This window comes from Dermacentor andersoni, chromosome 7, assembly GCF_023375885.2.
Source record: "Dermacentor andersoni chromosome 7, qqDerAnde1_hic_scaffold, whole genome shotgun sequence".
NCBI classification, from domain to species: Eukaryota; Metazoa; Arthropoda; class Arachnida; order Ixodida; family Ixodidae; genus Dermacentor; species Dermacentor andersoni.
The window spans coordinates 22,139,575-22,165,523 of record NC_092820.1 but is presented as its reverse complement, the minus strand read 5'-3'; the positions used below and the strand labels follow the sequence as shown (position 1 = coordinate 22,165,523).

At 46.6% G+C, this 25,949-nt stretch overlaps 1 protein-coding gene across 3 annotated transcripts in view; it reads left to right on the top strand.

Annotated features, from left to right (window-relative positions):
• The window catches only part of LOC126535619 (uncharacterized), a 381,164-nt gene that overhangs the window by 208,989 nt on the left and 146,226 nt on the right, over window positions 1-25,949 (top strand). For all 3 annotated transcript variants that reach the window (XM_055073166.2, XM_055073165.2, XM_055073168.2), the window contains exon 9: window positions 467-527. In XM_055073166.2, coding sequence (XP_054929141.2) covers window positions 467-527 — 61 coding nt within the window. The remainder of the gene's footprint in view (window positions 1-466; window positions 528-25,949) is intronic.

Here is a 25,949-nt window from a genome sequence, read left to right as displayed (position 1 = left end):
TCGTTAGGGCAAGGAACCGCTCGTTCAACAACCATAGTGCGGAGGCAAATGTTGCGTACTCCGTTAATCTGTCAAAATCCGCTGAAAAAGCATTCTCTTGTGAGGTCGTGCCAAGTGTGTTCCGCCAGTTGTTCTAACCTCTTCCGCAACGTGCTGCGTTTTTGCCAGAATAAGTAGTGTGTTCATTCATAAATTCATTAAATAGTTCATTCTATTTTCTTAAGTACCCTCGAGAGGTTACACAAGGGGTAGGTTTGTACAAAAAGGCATAATGGTCAATTTTTCAATGTGAAATATTGACTGTTTCACCTTGCGAAAAACTGAATGGCCAGTTCCGTTCCTGTCTGGCTGCTCTGAGAAAAAACGAAATTTTTCTGCCTTAGTACGCTGCCATCGGGAACAAAGATGCGTTTGCGCTCAGTGCGGGTCGAGTGCACACTCGAAGTGCCCTGATGTCCTCTTGCAGCAGGGACACACCCCGGGCACCCGCCTTCTCGGCCTGGACAGCAGAGAAGCCGTCGTTCGAGGTGCGTCTGCTTCCGCCGCATGTCGCTGTTGCCTCTTGTTTGATCTTATGGTGCTCTGTGCTGCAGTGAATGATATACATATAAACTTATTATTTTAGACTTTGCGTATATCATGCTTTAGAACGTAAAAGATAATTGATTCTCCAGTCTTCTGCTTGCCAAATGCACGGTCTGATTACCAAGAATGCCGTGGCGGTTGGGAGGGGCGGGGGGACTCCGGAATAATATTGACCGGCTCGGGTTCTTTAACGCGTGCTTTCACCTTCAAATAATCCCCCGCCGCGCTACGTCACTGTCAGAAGAAGCAGTGTGCTTATTAGTAATAATTTATTCATTCATTCATTTCCGCTATTTCTTTAAGAACCCCTCAGAGGTTCATAGGGCATGGATTTCTACAGAAAAAGATGTAATTCTAACAGTCCCAGACGACGACGAATTTTCTTCAACTGCGACGCTTTCTTTCTGAGAAACCCGTACGGGTTTCCTTTGAAGCTTCGTTCTAGAACTCAGGTGGATGACAATTTTCCTCTTTTCACGTGCTTGCCTCTATCTCGCGGTCTTCCGCAGAATTGATTTGACATGTCGGCATCAAAATACACGAGTGTTTTTGCATCCCGCTCCCATCGAAATGCGGCTGCCGCGGATGGCATTCGAAACCGCGACATAAGCAGCGCAATGCGACAGCCACTGGGCTACCGTGACTACTAATATGTAGGAGGGACTAGTACTACGAAGTAAACTTCACATCAAAATATCAAACGGAGAAAATACATTGATAACGTAATATGCACAATGATTGTACTGGCACATTTATTTTTCTTGTGCATGTGGAAACTAACTTTTCCACCTCTTGAGCAATAAAAACAGCACTAAACAATAGGTCGAGTGAAGGGTCTCAGACAACAGCGTTGACTAACAACCAAAGTGTCTTTTTTCTTTCAGTCAGCAAATATATATATATATATATATATATATATATATATATATGTGTGTGTGTGTGTGTGTGTGTGTGTGTGTGTGTGTGTGTGTGTGTGTGTGTGTGTGTGTGTGTGTGTGTACTCCGCCGCTATCTCAAACGACAGAATAACAGAATTGAGCACGCGCAGGGGGGGAATTGCAAAGAATGCGATAGGAAGGCAATCTCCTTCGGAAGGAGAGAAATTTCATGAACCAACCAGCCCAAATGCGTACTCTTCTGCATTTTCCACATCGTTGTGCATATCAATTTGATATTACCAACAGCACTGGTCTTGTGCTCTTTCTTGTCCGTGTGTTTTTTGGCGCAGTTTAACATGAATGACCCATCCGAACCAGCTCCCACCCAAACCCTTCTATGCCTTCACTACTGATGACTTTCTGCCCTACGCGTAAGCACTACGTATTGCCCATCGTTTAGTTCTCTATGATACGCCTACCTCTATATAAACACGCTGTGATAGTGTGCGGGCTCAGTAATGTTACAAGTTATTGTTTCAAATCATCAGCCTATATTTTTTTTCCAAAGCCAGGACCTAGGTCTCCTTTCAGCTGCCTCCAGTAGCCCATATCTTGCGGGATGTGTGTTCTTACGTAAGCATGCGTTTTATAAGTTCATACGTATTCGTACGTCTTGTACGTAATCAAATTTGCTAATCTCATTCCAAAGCACCTTATTATTGCTCACGCTCGCGCGCCCGTTTCTTACTTTAACACCCACGTGGTCGACCTCAAAAGTTCAGCCACCGCCTACCACGCTGCCTCGATTAATCAAGAGACGCCACGTCCAAAACGCACACTGTTCGTTTAGAAAGTGAAGAAAAAGCAGCTGCGTGCCCTTGAGCGAGAGGAGCTCGTGAGGAGCGAAACGATGATGATGATGGATTGTCTGCTAGACGGATGACCGACCAAGTTCCAACATGTTCCCACACCCAGAAGATGGCGTTATTAAATTTTCAATGGTTAAAGTAGCTGAAAAAGGCGCTGTAACTTCTGATCTGCCCTGCAAACGGAGAGAGCAGCAGCGGAATTTTCCATCACGTCCGTTATGTAGTTTTTATTCTTGCCATCCCTCAAACATTCCGAGGACATTGTTTGTCCTCGATGAAAATTAAATTTCTTTCCTTCAGCAAGTCGGTCCATTTCGCTTTGTTACCGGTAGTTTCTCAATTCACCAAGGTAATCTTTCGGCCAGCGATCCCAAAAGGTTTTCAGCTGGTCTTCGCGTTTTTGCAAGAGCCTGATAAGCGGGACTTCACTGTTAGCATCCACCAATATTACGTAAGGTGGTAGATTTGTTGGGCAATGTTTGCTCCACCTGCATCAGGCAGCATTCAGCCTATTGAAGTTCTTCAGTAGAAAGCTCCTGCAATGACTTCTGTTCCTTTTTCAGCTTCTTCGTGTATTCACACCCAAGCTGTGACTCTTGGCAGTTTAATGCAAGAACTGAACCGCTCTGTTTCAGTTATTCTCTCCAAGGGTGGCTTCGTGCTGACAGCGTGGATGCATGTCTAGTTTATACGTTCTGGTATTGCTATTTGCGTGTCTTGATAAAAGTCTTCTGGCGACATTAAAGGACCGCCCTTTCTTTCGATGCATGTCACCACAGCTTTGTCTGTTATAATCTGTCAACTGAGAGTCTTGTCGTCAGTAAGTCTGCCGGATTTTCTTTGCATGTGCATAAGCGCCGAAAAGAAGAACCCATTAGCTTGCTTGTGGATTTCGGCCACCCGGTTTCTGACGAAGGTTTACCATGTCGTCGGTTTAATTGAAATCCAGCAGAGCGTAATTTGCAAGTCAGGCCGACTTGTTACTTTTTTGAAGACTAGGTCACAGCTCCTTGAAAGGTAACGGTACGTGCGTGGTGCTAGCAAAGCAGACATTAGCTCATGTCAAGCCAGTGCCATTGTTTTTCTTGGCGCAACTGTTGTCTTTGCGAGCAGAATTGTACTACAAGCGTCGCCTGTAGAATCAAACATGGATTCATAAGGAAACGCCCCTTGTGCTGATTCGCTTGCGTAGGAAAAGATGGGCAGATTCGTTTCGAAGATCGGACTTCTCATACCGGCGCCCGGAAATCTAGGAATGCCAAAGTCTTGATGACCAGCTACGCCTAGACTTCATTTTGCCCATGCGTCCGCTAGATGGGATGCGATGGACTAAAGAAAAGATTGTGACAGTGCATCCTAATTTAGCGTGCACAGCTTCTAGTCGCTTCCATTTCTACCACACGGTTGCCACGTTGCCGGTCACATGTTGCCAGCAATAGTCTGAAGGATCGCTACAGAATTCCCCTGTCTCCATATAAAGAAAGGGCTCATGTATCCAATCGAGTTTCTTTAATCTTCTATATAACTTATCCAGCTGTAATGGGAATGAGCTCGCTACAGATGGCCTCCACTTCTAGAGCTTCGAGTTCCGTAGGTTTATCAGTGTTTTTAGGTAAGACGGTCCCGCGGACTCTCCTAATTGTTTTCAGAATGTTAATTCTGTCTTCCGAGAACTCCTATAGTCACCTTTTCCTCTTGTAGAAACTGACAGCCGAATGTGCATGATGCATCCATGGTAATGAAGCTGCGCTGACTTCCACCTTTGAAAAGTATGCTTTAATGCGTTGAAGATGTCGTGCCTGCTGCTCTCTCCGTCAAGGACTGCAATAATACAACAGGCTCGCTTGTTGAGAAAGGAAGTTTGCTGCTGTCGTAGACGCCTCATTCTCTTTCTTCTTGAACTCAGGGTCACACATAGAAGTGACATGTCGTAGAAAACATCTATCGCACCTTCGTCTTCCTCGGCAGTCTCTTACCATGCGACCTTGATTCAGACATCAAAAACAGCGCCTGCCCTTGGTGAGAATCCGTTTTTTTTATATCAAACTCACTTATTTGTTGACGCAGGCTTAGATTATTTGCAAGACAGGCACAAGTCAGGCTTCTCTAGCACACTTCGTAAACCCATTGCTGATGCCACGTTGCGACGCTGTACAGACCGCGATGTTCCTCTATATTTTTTTACGACTTCTGGCGTTTTCGGAGACTCATATGCTGGCACAGCTTCCCAGCACTGATGTTCTTCATCGAACTACTCCAGAAGACCTTGTAATTCCTTTTTTTTTTTTGCTTTCGTCATCCGGTTCTCTGAGTCGATTTCCACTTGAATCTTTGATACTGCTGTGGACGCCGTCGTCGCCTTGTAAATCTCATGAAATTTCACCGCTAAGTTTGATGGCCAGGCTCGAAAACCTTGAATCTCCGGTAACATAGAAGAGTAAGTGGAGGGGCTCGTGCCAAGAGCTTTGAGAGTGTTGTGGTGACGGCACCTCCTATAACCTACAGGGCGCGATAAAGGATGACATACAAACAACCGCGCATTCGCTTTCGAAGAGTTCTTCCCGCACCGATTTCGACATCGAACTAGCGAAGCTTCGAGCAATTCGCCGTCGCGCGGAGCGAAGATATAGACGCACGAAGTCCAATTATGATTTGAGATTGGCTAGACGAACACAAAAGAAAATACAGCGTCACGTGAACAAGCTGGCTTCGCGACAATGGGTATCCTTTTGCGAGTCCCTTGATCCGCGAAAACCTTTGTCGCTTATATGGAGGACTGTTCGTGGCCTTCGCACAACCTCTGATCAGCGCCACCCGTTTAAATCTGTGGCACTCCATCTACAACGTAGAGATATTGGCGTCGCTGAATCTTTCTGCAGAAAGATTGCTGGCGAAGCAAATTCCGAAAGAACGGGTACGGGAACGCTCGACCACCCACTGTTGTGCCGCGATCCCCGCATGGAATGCCCTTTTTCTATGGAAGAACTAGAAGCTCCGCTGGCCTTGTGCAGGCGTTCTTCAGAGCCAGGACCCGACGGCATTACATACCGTGCCCTGTGTAACCTAGGAGACCAAACTCGGAAGGCACTCTTGCTCCTGTACAACGACTCCTGGCAGATGGGTACGGTTCCGCAAGAATGGAAGTCAACTCTCCTTATTCCACTTCTCAAAGCCGGCAAGTCGCCGTTGGACATTTCCTCATACTGTCCGATCGCACTTGCCAGCTGTGTCGGAAAAACAATGGAAAGAATGATTTTAACACGTCTGGAATGGTACTTAGAGTACTATGAAATCTACCCAGATGCTATGGCCGGATTCAGACGTGGCCGTTCATCAACAGACAACGTTGTTGACTTGATAACATTTGTGCAACACCAAAAGGCCTGTAAGCGACTATCTGCTGCTCTGTTTCTAGACGTTAAAGGGGCTTATGATAATGTCACCCATGAAGCCATCCTTAGCACGTTAGAAGCCGTCGGACTTGGTGGTAAGATATATATGTGGGTATCCAGCTACTTACAGAGGAGACCATTCTACGTGCACACAGAAAATGGCCCGACATCCGAGCATTACAGTAGCCGACGAGTCCCTCAAGGCGGAGTGCTTACCCCGACTCTTTTCAATCTCACCCTCTGTGGATTAGTTGACAACCTGCCAAGCACCGTACGACTTACGACTTTCCATCTATGCGGACGACATCTGCATTTGGGCATCAGGTGTGACACGACTTCAGCTTCGCGCTCGGCTTCAGAAGGCAGCCACAATGACATCTTGCTACCTTTGTGAACAAGGACTTGAAATTTCATGCGGTAAGTGCGCAATGGTGTCATTCACGAGGAAGCGAATGTCTGCTTACGGCGTATCTATTAACGGGAAACTTATACCATACAGAAGAAGTCACAGATTCTTGGGAGTCGTAATCGACAGAGACCTATCTTCGACTCCGCACGTGAATTACGTGAAAAAGCGGCTGACTGCTATCTGTCACCTGTTCAGATTCCTTGCAGGAAAAAGTTGGTGAGTATCTATACACGCTATGTTACAGCTGTACATGGTGTTGTTCGTTGGTTTCCTGCGATACAGCCTGCCTGCAATATCCAACTCCTGCAAGACTAACATGCGTACGATTCAGAGTATTCAAGCCCAAGTCCTTAAGATATGTCTTGGCTTACCACGCAGTGCATCAACGGCTGAAACCATTGCCCTTGCGCAGGATTACCCAATCACGACGCACATTAGCGTTGAGACAATGCGTATGCATCTCAGGCATTATGCTAGGACTCCTTCCCACCACTTGGCGAGCCTCACTGTTGCAAGGCCCTGCTCGACACTCAGCGGTATTGTCAGTGCACATCGTGCGTCATTTACTTCAGGGTACGCACCTGCGGCCAAGCCAGCGTTTTCTCCGGGGTGTTTGAGCCGTTTACAAGTACATATAATGATTCCAGGACTACAGAAGAAGACATATATACCGGCCCCTGCTCTAAAACAGCTCAGCTTACTTTTGCATGAGAAGTACAGCAACCACGTGCACATCTATACCAATGGATCGACTACGTCGTGCAGTTCTGCTGGCGCCGGGGTTACACCAACGCGAGGAATGACACTGCGGTTCAAGACATCGCATCTCACGACCTCAACGGCGGCAGAACTAGCGGCCCTGCGTCGAGCACTGTAATTAATTGATTCTAAAAGACCTACAAAATGGGCTGTGGTCTGTGATTCAAAATTGGCATTACAGTGCAGGCAGTCAGTTCTCCGACACGAGTGCCATGACCAATTGACATATGAAGTCGCGAAACCTTACCATCACGTCCAACAAAAAGGTCACGAGGTCGTTTTTCAATATGTACCCGGCCATTGTGGAACCAGTGGCAATGATTCCCCCGATAACGCTGCTCGCACAGCACATCAGGAAGAGCACAGCGTTCCAATTCCGCTTTCGAGGACAGACGCCGCAAGGCAGCTTCGACATCTGGCACGCAGTCTCACACTGACCGAGTGGAACTCGCCAAACTTACGACTTACACGATTGCATTGAATAAACCCCGCCCTGCAACTCCGACCTCCACTCGGACTTCCTCGACGTGAAGCTACGCTTCTCTGTCGCCTTTGGTTAGGAGTTGCCTTCACAAAGGCATACTCTACATTAATTGGAATGACTGACAGTGCAGCATGCGAGGTATGTGGCACCGAAGAAAACATTGACCACCTGCTGTACCACTGTCCACGATACACCCCAGAGAGACAAGAACTTGCCAAAGCTTTAAAAAAAACTGGACAATCGTCCGCTTTCTGTGCAGGTGCTGCTGGAACACCGTCCCCATCGCCCGTCGGCCCATAAAGCGATGAAGGCGCTTTTGTGCTTCTTAAGGACGACGGGCTTGTGCGACCACCTGTGACTATAATTGCAATTTCTGTAAGACCACACACGTCAGCGAACTCACCGCAATTTCCTTCTTTCCTTCCCCCCTCTGTCTCTCCCTGTTATCTTTGTTTCCCCCTTCCCTATTCGCCCGGTGTAGGGTAGCCAACCGGACGTTATTCTGGTTAACCTCCCTGCCTTCTGCTTTTCTCTTTCATTCCTCCCTCCTCACATGCACGGTGATGCAACTGTACTTTTGGCCATAGACGCCTCGAAGCTGCGTGAGGTTTGAAGAGCACGAGATCGGTCCCAGATGTAAAAGACTTCGAAGGCGCTCTTGAATTATTGCACTGTCATCTGCGAAGCGTTTCTTGTGAATATCTATGGTGTCCTGGTAGCGCTCTTCAGTAGTTTGGAATCCCTGTGTGTCCGAAGCGGCTGCTCCACTGAGTAGAGTGCTCATGTTATTAAACTTTCCAGCAGTGCTGAGCTCTTCCCCATTGTGTGTTCAAAAATGGTGACAATGTCCAAATAATGGTGAAAAATGTTCAAAGCTGTATTCAAAAATGGTGACATTGCATTCGGCTACCATCTAATTTCATGAGTTCCAATGCATCGTTCTAGACTTGACCTTGATGGAAGACTTCGCTGCTCGTGTAACGCGACACCTGGGACGCACAGCTGGTTTGAAGCTCGAAACGACGTTTTGACGTCATTGTAGCAATCTTGCCTCCATATTTGCAGTTGTGTAACGTATCACTCTCGCTTAGATCGTTAAGTGTCTGTTTTAGATTGTTCTCATCAACGTTCGTTATCTGCAGGTAGAGTGCGCCAATTCGGTCATGTAAAATGCTGAGCTGTGATGTTTATAACTCTTTCTGTACTCCTAGAATGCCTTCCGCTTCTTCTACGATGTCGTCCAATCGCGAACATAGGCACTGTCGTCATCGGAGCTGCCGTTCCACGAGTCAGTTGGCAGCTGGGAACTATTCGCCAAAGGCACAGGTTTCGCAGCGTGATACCGTCAATCGATGAGCTTGACAACGTTCAGAAGATCTCGGGGGCTCTCGGCACCATGTGGTGGACCTCAAGACCTGCCGGCTACCCCGCCTTCTCAATTGAATAGATACGGCACGTCCGAAACACGTGCTCTTCTTTTAATGGAACAGCGAATAGAAAAATAGCATGATGCTTTAGCGAGCGGAGCTCGTGATGAGCAAAACGATGATGATGAACGATCATCGACAAGACGGATCAAATATGAAGTTCCAACAACACATTTTGCTAATCTAACCGGTCGTATTTCTTATACATTACCTCTCCAATTGAACTCCATTTTTTCAACACCACATACAAGTGTTAATACTCTCTAATTCATAGCTACCGCATTCGTGACACTTAAATGACCTCTACACCACCCTCGAATAATTACGAAAAATTCGCGCCTCTTTTTCTGAGCTTTTCGGGTCCGTCTTCTCTAATCGTGACGCGCCGAAAGGCCAAACGACGTCACCCGCTTAACAACTGTCGATTCGTTCATATACAAGAGAAATCTGCTCTGAAATCTGCGCTCTCCACCCGCCCTCTCCGGCCTCCAGCTCCTTCTGCCCCTCGTCGTTCCATAGCGTAGCTGGGCCGCTCTCTTCGGCTACGTGTTTCTTTTCCCGTTGGCAACGTAGCACCACGTGCAATTTTGCAGTTCTTTCATATAGCGTATTCTTTTTATTCGGACGCTCTTGCTCTCTAACTTTTTTGCACCGACTGCTCGTGCTTTCTTCTCCTCTTCTTCTGCTTTTCCTTCATCTTTCTTTCTTTATTGACTCATGACAGCTAGCTAGGACGCTTGTCGCCTCCTACGAGTATGCTTCATTAAATTTTATATGGACGTACCGCTTCTGAAGAGGCCGCCAGCAGCTGTTTTGGCGTGGCTTAGCACTTACCCTTTTGCGACAGCAGACTACAGCCAGGAAGCAGCAGCCTTTCCTACCACAAGTAAGTTTGTGTTCTCAAAGCCCTAAAACGCACATTTCAATGAGCATATAAACGAGCACAGCGTAATGAAGCCCTCAATAACACTTGATTGTCAAGCCACTCGAAGTACAACTGTCTATGTCTTGTATCAGCAGTGCCTTCTTTTTCCTATTCTGAAGGTTTATGAAGCACGTAACGCTACAGCGCCAACCTAACACACTTAACAGACCAAGATCCAAACGGTCAAAACACGTTCTTTCAACGTTTACGATGCCGTCACTTTCATGTCAGGGCTTCGATACCTCACCGTTACACAAATATCGGCCCAGCCGCTGACCCAGCGCGCTATCGCCACTTCCAGCAACAGAACTAAGGCAGAGAGCTTTGCGTCGCACCGTCCCACTGCGAGTTATAGCGATGGCACTTGGAGCGAAACCAAAACTGCCAAAAAAATACGTGTAGACTAGTTCGTCAGTCAACAGAATACCAGTCCGTGGCCTGTACTTCCCATCATTCCCATGACTGTTGAACGATCGCAACGCCAGGTTTCCCTCTAGTTATAGTAATATGAAACCCTACGGATGGCAGCGAGCGCTTCTCCTGCCTCTCCCTTGAACGCTGTCTCTAAATTTGAGTTTACGCGACCTCCACCACTTGGCGCGAGCAAAGACAGCGCAAATGGGAGCCACCAGCCATCTCGGCTTGCCCAGTTTTTGGCCCCACCGGAGATTTCTTCCGAGGTAAGGCACTGGCGGCGCACGCTCAGCCGCCGCCCCCGACCCCCCTCAGTGCAGGACGGGTGAGACTACAGCGCTCGCTCTCCCCCGCCTTCTCGCTTGCGCGTGTGAGGAGGAGATGGCGCACATCGAGCCACCACCTTTGTCGGCCCGTGGCGATGAACCGTGTTCTCGCAAGGGCTGCAGAAGATAGCGTCAACTTTTCCCCTCTCCCACAACGAACCACTTCTCTCGCTCGGCTCACGCTGACATGCTTCATCTCGCAACCAATAGCATACAGCGTGCAGGTTGGGAGCATTAAGATCTTATCGCACTTGGACTTTATCTGAAATATCACGACGACGATGAAAATTTCCCTGGAGTGCCCATACATTGGCTATCCCAATAAATTGTTAGGCGTCACGTTAAGACACAGCAAGACAGCAGTGTGGATGAGGCCATGGCGGCCGCATTTCGATGGGGGCGAAATGCGAAAACACCCGTGTACTTAGATTTAGGTGCACGTTAAAGAACCCCAGGTGGTCGAAATTTCCGGAGTCCTCCACTACGGCGAAAGTGGTTTCAGAAAGTGGTTTTGCCACGTAAAACCCCATAATTAAAAAATTAAAGTGTGGATGAGAGCAAATGTTGCTGGTCGATATTCTAGTTGACATTGAAAGGAGGGAAATGGAGTAAGTAGTGCAGCTTACATAATGCATAGGACGCATGACCAGTGGTCTATTAGGTTTACAGAATGAGTACCAAACGGAGTGAAGTGCTGCGGAGGACGACAGAGAATTGGATAGTATAATGAAATTAGGAAATAATGGGTATAATTTGGTATCAGCTAGCGCAAATGGATCATAGTTATAGATATCACTTGGAGATGCCTTCGTTCTGCAGTAGACGTAAAAATAGGCTAATGATGAATTTAAAACATGGTCCTTTTGCCTCACTTCAGATCGATTTAGGGTTCGTGGAATCTAGGTATCTGGCTGCTAATTTGTGACCGATTCCGTCAAACTAAGACGATGTGAGGTTATCTAGTGCACGTAGGACAACGAAAAAGACGTCATTAAAGCTGCAACAGAAATACGCCCAAAGATGCTTAAAGCGAAATGTGGAGCAGTAATAACGCGTAATTAGCTCTAAAAGGCCGGAATTAAGGCCAGATGTGGTGGTTTAAACTGCTCGCTTAAAACCGGAACTGCAAGTGCGACTTGACTGAACGAAAAATATGGGCCGATTGCGGATAGTGCAGTCTGTAAAAGCGGACCAATCCGAAGCAGTGCAGTCTAAACGAAGCACATGCTACGCTGTTACGTCGAAGAAGACTTTTTTTAGCTTCAGCCGTTGTTACATCGTCTTTCTTGATAAAGGGAAAATCAAAATCAGACATCCACTCGTTCGTAGCAATTGCTACAAAGGAAACCCATACGGATTCCTCGAAATTCGCTGAACTACTACGTGAAATACTTACCTTTGCTTCGTCTGTTGTCGACAAATTCGACTTCGCCCTGCCATCTGCTAGCCGCCTGGTTAGCTCAGATGGTTGAGCGGCTGCCCCGGAAAGGCGCTGGTCCCGGGTTCGACTCCCGGACCAGCACGAATTTTTCTTCAACTCTGAGGCTTTTCTTTCGACGAACCCGTATGGGTTTCCTTTGTAGCAATTGCTACGAACGGGTGGATGTCTGATTTTCCCTTCATAAATTACTTGTCTCCATCTTGCGGGTTCCCGTTGAGCTACTACGTCATCGTCTTTCTTATGTGTATTACCTACACAATAGAATTTTATTTTTCAAAGAAGGAAAGAGCGACAACATGACTGGTTTCTGACCACGCGTCTTCTACCGAAAGCGAGGAGGAGGCGAGTGCCCTTAAGGAGCTAGAGTAGTGAAAGCGAGGTAAAAGCCACTCGCTCACTTAGAGCTTCACGTGGTTTAGGCGCACTTTGACGTGACAGCTATACAAAAGAGACACTACTATACACATCCTACAAAATATTAGAAATAGGTGCGTGCTAGAAGCGCACCTGGTATGTTTTGGATTATCGCTTGATGATACGATGACAAAACAGGAATATACAACACGAGCGCTTGTCAAGACGAGAGCGTCCTCGTTTGTCCAAGCGCTTTATGCCACTTAGTATGCTATATCGACTAGGTTGAACATCGATCTTCGTCAAGTTTTTTTTAGCTTTACCATGTACGGCCAATCACATGTGAGGTCATAGCTGAAAGGACACACACTCACGTACGCATTATGAAGCCATAAAGAAGAAATGGCATTTAGACTTCGCATTGATCAGGTATAAGATGCTGCAATACAGAAGACAATTCTATAAAAGCATTGCTGTAACATCAGTTGATGCAAGCTAGTTAGTCAAAGTACATCGATGGCTACATCTTTTAAGCTCAAATGCAAACAAAAGAAATCTATAACATCAATCAAGTACATTAACAACTAACAATTAGCGGTAGCCAATCCCGAATAGTGAGTTTCCAATCGAATATTGAATCTAATAAAAAAACTTGGCTGTGGCTTATCTCAACGAAAGCTTAGTTTAGCTTGGTTAAGTCATGGTTTCACTTGGTTATAACCTTTCGTTTAGCTTAATTATTATACTTAGGTATACAATCATCGTTAAGCCAGGTATGACGGCTGTGCTTAGGTCGGTGGCTAGACATGACTGGGATTAGGCTTGGGTAGACACGCATCGTTCGACGGTGCGACGCCTGTTGTACCACAGGGAAAGCGCGAGTGCTGGACATCCAAAGAGACGCTGCCAGCATGCGCAGCGTCGAAGTACAAACGGACAGGGCGCGAACGCAGTCGCTGCATTGATCTCGACTGTGCGACGCCTGTTACATCCCGGACCCTCGCCAGTGAAGCAGGTCGCCGAACGATATCCGTGCGGTGGCCAGACGCCGCTTGGCGACGGCGGCTCAAAGCCTCCCGCCAACGCTCAGAAGACGGCCCGGCCTCATCCATGGCCAAGCTCGCACTGACTAGGCGAGCGCGGCGCTCGTCTTAGCCAGGCGCTGGCGAGATTTTGTGGCGAATGGACGTGCTTTTCGGGGCTCTGTGGCGGCGACGAAATCATAAGTTGTTGGGCATGCTTTGAGCTTGCTTCTGTTCTTGATTTGTCAGTTCTTTTGCCTTCAAATAATAATTGGGTGGATTTCTTTGTCATTTTTTTTTGTCTCTCGTATTTAGTGCGCGCGGGTGTTTCGTGTATATTTGGTTTAGCAGGATGGTTAGAGCGCCCTTTCGCGCTGCGTGCTTCAACACGTGCAGCCGGGTGGAACGTTTAGTTATTAGAGAGACTAATAGCTATTAGTAATAGTCGAGACTACTAATAGTTGAGTTGAATACTAATAGACTACTAATTGTTGACTAACAGTTGAGACTAATAGCTGTTAGTGGTTTTACTGTGGGTGTCTTGGTAGGAAAGTGAGAGCGTGGGCGCGTGGTTGAACGCGTGCGAGAGCGTGTCAATATCTTCGGTCTCCGCATGGATGGATGGATGCAGAACTTTAATAAGGTCCTGAGGTACGCGACTCAGCGCGCTGCGGGCCGCTCCCACGTTGGGACAGTCAGGCCTTGCCCGACCGCCGCATCGTGGGCCCTCTGGACAGCCCATAGTTGCGCCCCGGCATCGGGGCTCTTGATAGCGGAGAGCCACTTGTCTTCATTGATTCGGTCTCCGCAGCATTGATTGCTTTTAAAACAGAGGTGAGAATTGCTGTGCGACATTTTCATGATTTGGATCCTGTGCGTATCGGTTTTTGCTAAAAGGCACGTCCTCTGCATTATTATATTATTATTATATTTGCATCACAAAAAGCGGTGCAATACATGGCAAGAAAGCCGGGAAAGCAGGCAGTGCGCGGGGGGTCCCTCAAGGCAGGTGAGGGCACGGATGAGAATGGAGAGGGAATCGAGTAAACCGGTACACACTGTGATGTAGATACTAGGCTGCAGAAAATGGAGGCCTTCCAGGAAGAGCTTGTCAAACAGGTGGAACATCTCAAAAATGAGCTAAGCAGATAGGGTCATGCACGGAGGGTAGTTGAAGAAAGACTTGAAGCAGTGGAGGAAAAACTGAACAGGGCCGCCATTGTGAACGAGAATATGCGTGACAATGGAACGCAGTCCCCTGACGTGACAGGACAGGAAATGCCAGCAAAGTACGTGGAATACGTTTAACGTGTTGAAGGGTTACGTAGAAAGAGCGGCACCTACCTGGAGGCCGCCACGAGGAAAAAGCAGGAGCACAGCGGACAATGCCCCTTATCGAGTCCGAATCACGCGGAAAAGGACAAAGGGGAGCAGGGAGCGGAAGGAGAGAGTGAAAGGGTGATTACCGCCGGCGACTCAAACCTGGCTGGGTGCTCAGAAGCAATTGTGGAGAGGGTGACAGGCGATAAAAGATCCGGGGCAGGGACATTTCCAGTGCGGACACTGGGTTCTGTCATGGAGCGAGCAAAAGAGAAGCGCCCGGAAAATGCCCACGTGCGCAACTTTGTCATAATAGCAGGTGGGCTAAATGACGTACTAAACAGGAAAGGGACATAACTAGCCCAGCGCTTGGTGAAGGGGCTGGACTACTTGCGCGAGCTGTCCCCTCAGGTGCAGATCGTGGTGTGCACAGTGCCGGAGGAACAGACAATCACGTACAAAGAGCCGTGGTGGCTGCTATTGAGGCGATACGAAAAATGAGCCGAGAGAAAGGCTTCGAGGTTGTCGAAGTAAACAGAGAAGTGAGAAGGTGTGGAGGTTTTCAAAGAGACTGGATCCACTTCAATTACAGGCTGGCACGAGAAGTGGGCTGGCGACTTGGTGGTCGCACTGTTGCTTTTTTAGGGGGCCCACGGGCGCTCAGGAGGCCAGAGTAGGTAGTAATGAAGAAGGTCCCCTAGGGCAACCTCAGAAGAGCATCTGCATCGATAACAGAAAAAGGAGGAAAGCAAGAAAGAGAGCTCGCCATGCAACAGGCTACATAAACATGCAAGGCGGCAGAAGAAAGGAAAAGTGGGCAGAGATTGAGGAGCAGTTAAATAGAGAACAAATAGGCGTGTATGCGGTTACAGAAACGCACCTTAGAGACTCAGAAGAGCCGCCAGTTATTGAGAATTATGTTTGGGAAGGGTGCAACAGAACTAAGTCGGAACGAAATGGAGGGGGAGTCGGAATGCTCATCCATCAGGGAGCCAAATGGAAAAGAGTAAATTCAAGATGTCAAGAGCGTCTTCGGTTATCAGGTACAATGAGTGGGAAAACGATTGGCTGGGTGTTACGTACTTGTGGACCAGAAATAATTGCACAGAGAAGAATAAAGAGTTAGTGGAATTCAAAAGCGCTGATTTTAAGGGTTTCGGGTATGTTGCTGAAATTGTCCTATTAGGTGACATGAATGCCCACATACAGGATTTAGATGGCGATACTGAGAACGAGAAGTCAATGCTAGACCTTTGTGAGCAACATAACGTCGTTATCGTGTATACAGGGCCTAAGTGTGAAGGGCAGACCACGTGGGAAGTGGGAAACCGGCAATCAACCATTGATTACTGTCTGATGGCAGAAGGAATTCATAATAAGTTGAGAGAAATGGTCATTGATGAGGAAGGGTATAGCAGCATAGGCAGAGACCATAAACGCATCATTTAGAAAATGGGATATGTAGTTCAGAAGGAGAGCAAGGAGTGCAAAATGGCCAATCCAAATTTGACCGCGAACAAATAATAAATGTAGTCACTAGAGTCGAGGAAGAACTTGACAAATGGCCAAATAAAGAGCGGGAATGTAGTGAGCTTCTAAGTGTATTAACGACAGAAATACTGAAAGAGAAACAACATATTCGTTGAAAAAGAAAAAGAAACCGAAAATATGGTGGAACAGGGAGATACGAGAAGCGATCGCCGAACGACAGGAAGCATCCCAAGAGCACAGGCAGACAAAGAAGGCGCAGTTGCCGCAGGATGAAGTAACCAGTAAATACAAGATGTACCGGGAGAAAAACGCTATGGTACAAATACTGGTGCAAGAAAAGATAAAAGATAACTGTGAACGTTGGTTGTCAGAAATACGTGAGAAAACGAAAGCCGCACCTAGAATATATTGAAATCACAAAATTATTAGCCAGGAAGTCAACAAAAATGCAACAACATATCCTAGACGAAGACGGAAACAAACTGGAAGAGGAAGCGGCAATAAACTGAATCCGAAAAATAACAGCCGAATCTTTCCAAAGCAACGACGAGGTTGTATTGAAAGAAAAAAAAGAGCATGAAAGAGACCCAGGTGGCAAAGAAGCTGGTACTGATAAATTTCAACTCGAAGAAAGCCGAAGAGAAAATTCCTAAGCCCACAGCCACAGAGCTAGACGAGCTTCCCGTTACGCTGATTAATAACCTAGCACCAAAAAGTAAGGAAGCTCTGGTGATAGCAGTTGAAAAAAACTTTAAAAGATAGACAAATGCCAGACAGTTGGCGACAAAGTAGAATGAATTTAAATAATAAAGGTAAGGGAGGAGAAAGATAGAATTCACTCGTATAGACCGTTGACCGTTACATCGGTAATATACAGGCTAGCAATGCAGGCAATCCAATTAAAGCTTCAAGAATGGGTAGAGAATAACGGCATTTTAGGAGAACTTCAGAACGGCTTCAGAATAGGTAGGCGTTTCGATGGGAACTTATTTGTTCTTACTCAGTGCATTGAAATATCAAAAGTAGAAAGTAGACCGTTATATGTGGCATTTTTAGACATTACAGGAGCCTATGACAACGTAGACCGCGTCATTTCGTGGGATATTCTGGAAGGGGAAGGCTTAGGTGATGGTTGTCTACAGCTTTTGAGAGAGAATTACCTAGAAAATACCGTTTGCGTTGAATAGGAAGGGGTGAGGAGCGAGGAGAAAGTTGATATCAACAAGGGACTGAGGCAGGAGTGCCCTTTATCCGCACTGCTGTTTATGATTTACATAGTGAGGACGGAGAGGGCGCTAGAAGGAAGTAATATCGGGTTTAATCTCATACCAACAGGCAGGTACAGTAATAGAGCAGCAGGTTCCAGGTTTATTTTATGCGGACGACACTGTGTTGCTGTCTAAGAAGCAAAGTTATTTGCAAAGTCTGGGTAATATCTGTGGACAGGACGGCAACAATTTAGGTTTTAAATTTAGTGTTAGAAAATCAGGTGTTATGGTATTCAGTGAAAGCAGTGAACAGACAGTGGCAATACAGGGCCAGGAAATACCTCGGGTAAGAGAATATAAATACCTTGGTATATGGATAAACGAAGGCAATAGATATATGGAAAAACAGAAAAAAAAACACAGTCAAGGGGAAGAGAATTTCAGCCATAATGAAGCACAGAGCGCTATGTGGATACACTAGGTACGAGGTCGTCCGAGGGATGTGGAGAGGTGTAGTGGTTCCAGGACTTACTTTTGGAAATGCGGTTGTTTGTTTTAAATCATGGGTACAATCAGGGCTCGATGGGAACCAAAGGTCAGTGAGTCGCCTCGCATTGGGCGCTCACGGGAAGACTACAAATGAAGCTGTGCAGGCTGATATGGGCTGGACTAGTTTTGAAATGACGGAAGCTCGCAGTAAAATTGACTATGAAGAACGGCTGAGGAATATGGAAGAAAGTGAATGTGCTGGGAGAGTGTTCAGGTATCTGTAGAGGAAAAAGATTGATTGACAGTGGAACAAGGAAGCTTACCAGTAAGTATGCGGCCTGTAGGGTGGGCAACACAGCAACAAAGAACGTCGAGCGGAAAGTTAGAGAGGCCAAAATAATCTCATGGGTGGCGGCAATGGAAAAGAAACCTGCCAAGGGTAACTACTTAAGAGGAAGAAACGAAATCAGGAAAGAAACAATTTGTGACGACTCAAAGGGAGCCTCATTACTTTTCGAAGCGAGATCGGGATGCCTTCGAACACGCACCTATAACGCGAGATATAAGAAGGAAGGAGAAGCATGTGCTTGCTGCGGTAAAGCTAGGGAAACTATGGAGCAGGTTTCATTAGAATGCGAATACTTAGCGGTCAATTTAGGCACCACTGGCCTCCTTGAAGCGCTTGGGTTCAGCGAGGGCGGTGGAAAAGTAAACATGTCTGCAATAGGGATTAGTAAGAGGCGATTGGAGGACTGGTGGAATAAAAGTAGGGAAACGACAAAAATCGGGGATGCGCAAAAGCACATTTCGCAATAGGGGTCAAAGAGTTTGGTTACGGGAGTTCATAGTGCTTTTTTTATTATCTTTTAACCTAGGTAGGACATTTTGTAGTATAATAGCAAGAGCTTGGTGGCGCAACCCACCGCCCCGTTGCAAAGGGGACGGTAATAACATCCATCCATCCATCCGCTCAGCGAGTCACGTGGTCAGACGGCGGCTAGCGCCCGCGGGCCAGCTGCGTTCAAATGAGGTCAAATTTGCGGCGACGGCGAAACACGATTCGACGAGGAAGGAAAGCTTACGCTTTAAAATTCATGAGCTATTCCGCTCTGTGAAGGTGAATGACCAGCGAAGCTATTAGCGCAAAACACAGAAGGGACGTAGTCAAATAAGTTATCTGAAGTAACACAGGAGTATAAGTTTGCTATAAAGGATACGAAGGAAGAGTACTTTGAGACACTCAACGACAGAATGAAAACTAATTCTAAACATTTTCGGAGGTTTTTAAGAGGATGCGGATCAGACTTTGTAGGAATAAGTGAAATTGTTTGTAATCAACAAATAATTACAGACGATACTGAAAAGGCAACGCGTTTGAATACATATTTTCAATCTCTCTTCCTACCTAAATGCAATCATAGCTCTACACCAGATGAAAGCACACTTCCTTTAATGGAACAAGTTGAATTAAGCGTTATGAGGCATCGAGGCACTCCTAAAGGTCATAGATAAAACCAAAGCAAACGGTCTGGATGGTATATCTCCACGTATACTAAAGCGGTGTGCTACACCCATCTTGATGTACCTTTATTTAATCTATGTGAAATCGCTATCCACAGGACTCTTACCTAATGATTGGAAAACCGCTCAAGTTGCACTTACTCATAAAGGGAGTTCGAAAAGAGATGTCGCGAATTACAGGCCTATCTCACTAACATCCATCTCGTGCAAAATCATTGAGCATATTATATATACCGAGATAATGCGTCATATAAGAAATAATAATATACTAATCAAAGAACAACATGGGTTTCGGAAACGTCTATCTTGCATAACATATTTAATTGAATTTTATCATGAATTGGCATTCGATGTCGAGGAGGGAGGACAAAGAGATTGTGTCTTTTTAGACTTTCGCAAGGCATTCGGCACAGTGTCACATCCCCTTCTTATTAAACTTAAAATGTTAAATATTCACTCAAGCGTACTCGCTTGGATTGAAAATTATCTGTCTCAGCGCCGACAATGTGTTGTTTTGAACGGCAAAAGCTCGGCATACGCTGATATGACATCAGGAGTCCCACAGGGCTCAGTCTTAGGGCCACTTTTGTTTTTACTTTATATAAATGATATTTATGTTGGTATTTCTTCATCTATACGGTTGTTTGCCGACGATTGTGTTGTTTATAGGAAAATTAAGAGTGAACAAGGTGCTGCCATGTTACAATTTGACTTACATTGTATTAATACTTGGTGTTCCACGTGGAAGATGAATTTGAATTTAAAGAAGTGTGTCTTGTATGTTTTACAAAAAAGAAGAAACGGATTGTAAGTCTTTACCAGATAAATATTACCCTGATGAAAAACGAACCTATATACAAGTATCTTGGTGTGACGCTATCATCCGACTGCTCATGGTCTGCTCATGTGGATGAAGTCATTGTAAAAGCTGGTAGGGCACTAAATTTTATTCAAAGGAACTTCAAATGTTCACAGCCGAACCTAAAAAAAACTGCTTACTTAACATGTGTGAGACCAATTTTAGAATACGCCTGTGCCGTCTGGGACGCCGCGCAAGAAACTTCATTGATAAACCGGACAGAATTCAAAATCCTAGCTGCTAGGTTCGTCCTGGGGCGCTATGGGCGGAGAGAAAGTTGTACTGAAATGAAACTCGAATTGAATTGGGAACAGCTTTCCACTCGGCGGAAAAAATTGAGACTGATGTTTTTATACCTCATATTTAATATCAAGACTGGAATTAGCAGTAAAAGCTACTTGAAAGAACCACAATATATTTCTAAGCGTAATGACCATTCACTTAAAATCTGCGAGTACCGTGCCAGGACGTACTTGTGTGCGGATTCCTTTTTTGTCAAAACTATTGTGGAGTGGAACCAGCTGTGTGAAGACAAGTGTGCTGTACGAACGAAGATTTGTTTTTTTTCCTTCCTGCAACTCCCCTGCTACAACGCCTTCGGGCAATGCAGGGTAATTCCTGAATAAAGAATAAAGAATACTGAGCAAAGGTACGAACATATCTAACTTGTGGTCACAGTGGCGATGTAGGTGCCCACACACATTCGCGTATCACCTCTGTTATTAAATGTTTCCGTGACGTAAATCAATGAATGGCGCATAACCCCATTAACGCGGCCTCCGCATTACGACAACAGAAGAGAAGTTCAACGCTGGAATGATGGGCCGCAACGGAGCCACCCGTGGAAGGCGACGATGAGCGCGTTCCCGCGGTTGCGCCGACGGGCGCTGTTAGAGTCGGCGGTCGTAGTTGTAGGGAGGACCTTGACTCTTCGTCGGCACTTAGGCGAGCAGGATTTATTTACAGTAATATGCATTTTGAACAAGAGATACATTTACACAGTCTATGCGTGACTCCCAAATGGTGCCCGCAAGACGAACATACAGCACACAGCTTACGAGCACACAGCTCACGAGTACATTTCGAGCGCAGAGCACGACGACGAGCACACTCTAGCAGCCCACAATCGCTGCTTATAAGCGCTCCGTTCGACGTCATCGTTCGACGTCATCGCAGACTACACGCCTTCTTGGAGGAGGAGGGCTCACACACACGCGCCGCACAGGTTTCAGTGCTCTCTCGAGGGCAGACGACCTTTGCAGCGCAGTCATCGTGGTATCCATTGTCCTGCGTCCCCGTAGTCATGTGGTCACGCCCCACCCCAGCCGGCGCCTCTAAACGCCAGAGCGGACGTAGTCCGCAGTTCTCCAAAGGGAGTTAACGGTTGGTTAGCGCTGTCCTCGCTGGTTCTTTGAAGGGCGCCACCACCCCGGATTGATCGACGCACCTGCAGCGGGCTGAAATAGCTGCAGGCCGATCCTAACAGCGCCAACGAAAGGCTGCGACGATCGAGCCATTGCTCACGGTGATTATTTCCGCTCGCAGGCGCCACGAAACCCCGAATATGATGCATATGCAGCTTCACTGTAAAAAAAAAATCCGCCTATCGGATCGCCTATCGAGTACCAGAAGAAATTTTTGACACAATTAAATGCTTACAATATTGGGGGGCCAGAAAACACGGTGCAGTAATGCTCGGTAGGTTCCTAGCATTGCTTAACAAGTAGCAGCAAGGTCTCAGTAACGGAAATCTAGAAATAAAGGTATTCACCACGGTCTAATCTTACTAAACGCAACTCTAAATTAGTATACCAGCACTACTAGCAGCTTGGTTACTTTAATAACTTTACTAATGATTCGTTAATAGCGTCTCCGAAGTATGTGTTTATTTTTCAATTTAAGGTATGTTAAATGGAAATAAGTACTGTTTTTCCCACCGTGTTGCTAAGAAATTAGTAACATTATGATGAGCAGATCACGAATAAGATTCTCACAATATTACGGGCCCTGTGTTTTCCGGCAATATTTTTTTTTAATTGAATAGCACTCTACTTACTTCAGCTCTCTCGAGCCTATCTGGCTGTCTCCTGGTCGGGTGGTCATTCAATTGCCGTCATTACAGCCTTGTGAACCTGACTCTCGTCATGCCGTCGTCGTCACGTCTTCTACGCCAACCCTGACGCCCAAGTTCTCTAATAGCCGCTATGTATGGGCTCGTGTTCATGATGTCGTCGTTGTTGCACTGAAGTGATTTCAGCTTTATCATCGGGCACTACTCATGCTGTCTTCATCACGCCGTCGTATGCATACTGTTGTCATGCATTGCTTCCCACACCGCCATAGTCATGCTGTTAAGGTGGTTCAATCGTCGTGATTCCAGCTTCGTTGTCTGGCTCTTGTCATGTTGTCGTCGTCAATATTTGTATATAGTCGGACCCCGTGGTCCAAGTTTTCTAATAGCTTTGGCCACTAAGCATGTCATCGGAGGGGTGGGGGAGAAGAAGTGATGTCATTGCGGTTTTTGCATTGTCGTAATTCCGGATTTTCCATCTGACTCTCGCTAAACTGTCATCACTCAAACGGCGTCGCACAGTTGTCATGGCATAGTCGTTACGCTGAAGCTATCACTTCTGTAACGTTATCCTATTGTCGTCGTGGAGTCGTCATCATACCGCTTTCGTCGTCCCATCGACGTCAATGTTTCTTCCTCACTGTGTTGTAATCATGCTGTCGTGAAGAAATCGTGATTTTGCTGCCCTAGTCATGCCGTGGTCGTCAGACAGTCGCTTCGACGCCTTCGTTGTCAGACTTTCGTCGTAATGCTGTCATAGTCGTGCTGTTATCGTCACTCCAGCTTTGCCATCCGACCCTCGTTATGCAGTTATCGTCACACCATCCTCGTCATACAGGATTCGTGTCTAAGTCATTGTCACGTCATTATCATCACACAGTCGTCATCGTCTGATTGCCCTTATGCCGTTGTCACGCTAAAGTCCTCACTGCATCGTTGTCATACAGTCGTCTTCATGCATTCGTTGTCATTACGTCATCGTGTTTGTTCTATTGTCATCACTGTAACTTTGATTTCCCACCCTTATAATGCCGTGGTCGTCTTACATTTGTCGTCATGCCATCCTCGTCCGGCCGTCATTTCACCATATTTATCACTACAGTATTGTCATGTCATCATAGAACCTTCGTCGACCCATCAATGTCATTACTTGTTCGCCAATCCATCGTTATCCTGCTGTCGTCATTCAATCGCGATTATGCCAATGATGTCAACTGTCCTCATTGTGTCCTGTCACATGGACGCTAGCTATCATGCCTCGGTTTTCATATCATCGTCGTCATGCTGTCTTGGTCGTGTCATCGTCGTCATCTCATTGTTCTTATATCGTCGTCGTCATGCCATTGTCGTCATACGCATTTCTCATTCGATTGCTGTCATTCCTTCGTGGTTATTCCATCGTCACTGTGTCGTTGCCATACAGGTCATACAGTCACCGTCATGCCTCCATGCTTGTATGCGACCTTTGCAAGCACATTCCATAGCAAAGTGGCACGATATCGGAAGCAACAAAATTCACAGAATTACCGCTACACCTGTGGAATAAACGTCACTTCAGGAATATGGCGTTTTCGGTACATTGTTATTCGCATTACCCATAGTCTTACGAGATGAGTCCTGCCGTAATTTTATTACCGAGAAATGTTTGCTTTTTATTTTCTCAAGAAAAGGGAAGGGCTATGCCACCTCAATGACAATTGGGCTATTCTAAGGTTCATCTGCGCCAAAAACGAGAGCGTGGCCCCCTCATCACGCGACTTGCTCACTGATTAGCTGAGCAGGTCGACAGCGTTTGGTGCCGACAGTAAAGAGGAGGCGCCATGTTATTATAGCTAGGACAGCAGACACCTGGGCGAGTTGGTACTGATTCATATGAACTGCGCAACAAAGCTGCGGGGAGGGGGGGGGGGGGGGGCTCAGACATATCAGACGACACAAGAGCTTGTGTGCAACAGAACTGCTTGTTGGCCGAGTATGTGCTTGCGAAAAGACATTTTTTTGCCGCAAGTTAAAACACACACGAAAGGAATACCCATAAAGACAGCACGTGTGATCATTTGTGTGGTCTGTTCTTTTCGTGTCCCCGTGTTATTGAGCAAATATGCCCCTTGTGAATGTCAGGTTCGGCGTGACTTGCCACCTGTCAAAGATTCGGAAATCAGGAGGGTAATGAAAAGTTCATGTGAGGCCCGGCCCCCGCCCCCCCCCCCCCCCGTTCAGTCTATCTGCCGTCTACGCAAATCTGTGCAGATGTGTGGTCACTAAACTATGGTCACATGGTGATTTCCGTGTAAATCCAATGCTAATCTTATGACAGTTTCCTTGAAGCTAAAAGAAACCAGACAGTGTTAAGAACGGCCCAGCTGAGCTGCAAGTTTTGCCACCCAGTTGCGACGGCAACGTCAACTTTCTTGGAACGCCACCTTTACGCTCTAGCATCGTCGCCGTTGTGACTGAATGCGATCGGCGCACCAACTATTGTTACCGAACGCACTAACGCCGATTGTTCTGCTATGAGCAGGTGAGTTGCCGCGGGAACGTCTACGAAGGCCCCTTCCCACGCGCTGTCAAAGACGCAAGGTGATGTTCACCCGGCCGCACTGCGGGGGTCAGCTCGGGGAATAAAAGGCACCTTTCCTGACACAAGCCCCGAGTTCTACGAAGTCCGTCTGACGTCGGCTCCGGACCGTGAACCTCGCGCAAAGAAGTGTGTGTGTGTGAGTGTGTGTGTGTAAACCATCCCGCAGAGAGATGACTTGTTTACGATGATTGGACGAACGTTTCCGTCACCTTGGGATCGAGGGGGGGACCGAGTGTTTATAAACCGATGTTGTGCGGCTGCTCAGTGCACTTTCTCAAGCAGTCATATTAGACTGATGTACTTTCTCTCGCAGTCATGCTAGACTGATGAACTGCATGTAAATACTGTAAATAAACCCATATTCCTCGTTCTCCATGAGAAGCGGTCCTTCCCTTCATCAACGTCCTCAGTGTGGATAAGTTGGACGACGGCATGGGCCAGCTGCCTTCTAATTCATGCCCGACTCCAATCTTGACAACGGGTTAATAACGAGCGATGGGATTGAGCCCCAATCCTGACAACTGGCTGACAGCGGTGATATGGACTTTGCGACGTGGTGCTGTGTCTGTGGTGAGTGCTTGGTTCTTGCTTTGACTCTCTAGGCTTCATTTTGTGGTTGTTCTGTTTAGAACAGTATGGAAGCTAGATTTTGAAGTGCTAGCTAGGTTGTGTTTTTCTAGGTAGATTGAGCCAGCAGGACCAAGGCAGTAAAGCAGCAATCATGGAGTTAAGGACACTGCTGAGAGACGAGTTGTTGATTGTTAGTGAGAAACTGGGCCTAGATGTACGCAAGGAAATGCTATAATCGAAATAATTGGAGAACAGGCGAGTGAGGAAATTGAAATGGGGTTGGAAATTCTGAAAAAGAGAGAAGAACGAGAGAGAAAAGAACAAGAGAGAGAGGAACGCGATAAAGATCGCGAGTTCAGAAAAATGCAACTTGAACTTGAAAGCAAACGTTTGGAGTTGTCTCAAGGAAGTGAAGGGGCTCTGGGACGATCAAGTGAGGCAGAATCATACCGCGTGGACAGGCTATTAAAGCCATTTGAGGTCGGGACCGACATAGGCTTGTTCCTAAACAATTTTGAAAGGACTTGCGAGAATATGAACTTCGGTCCGATACA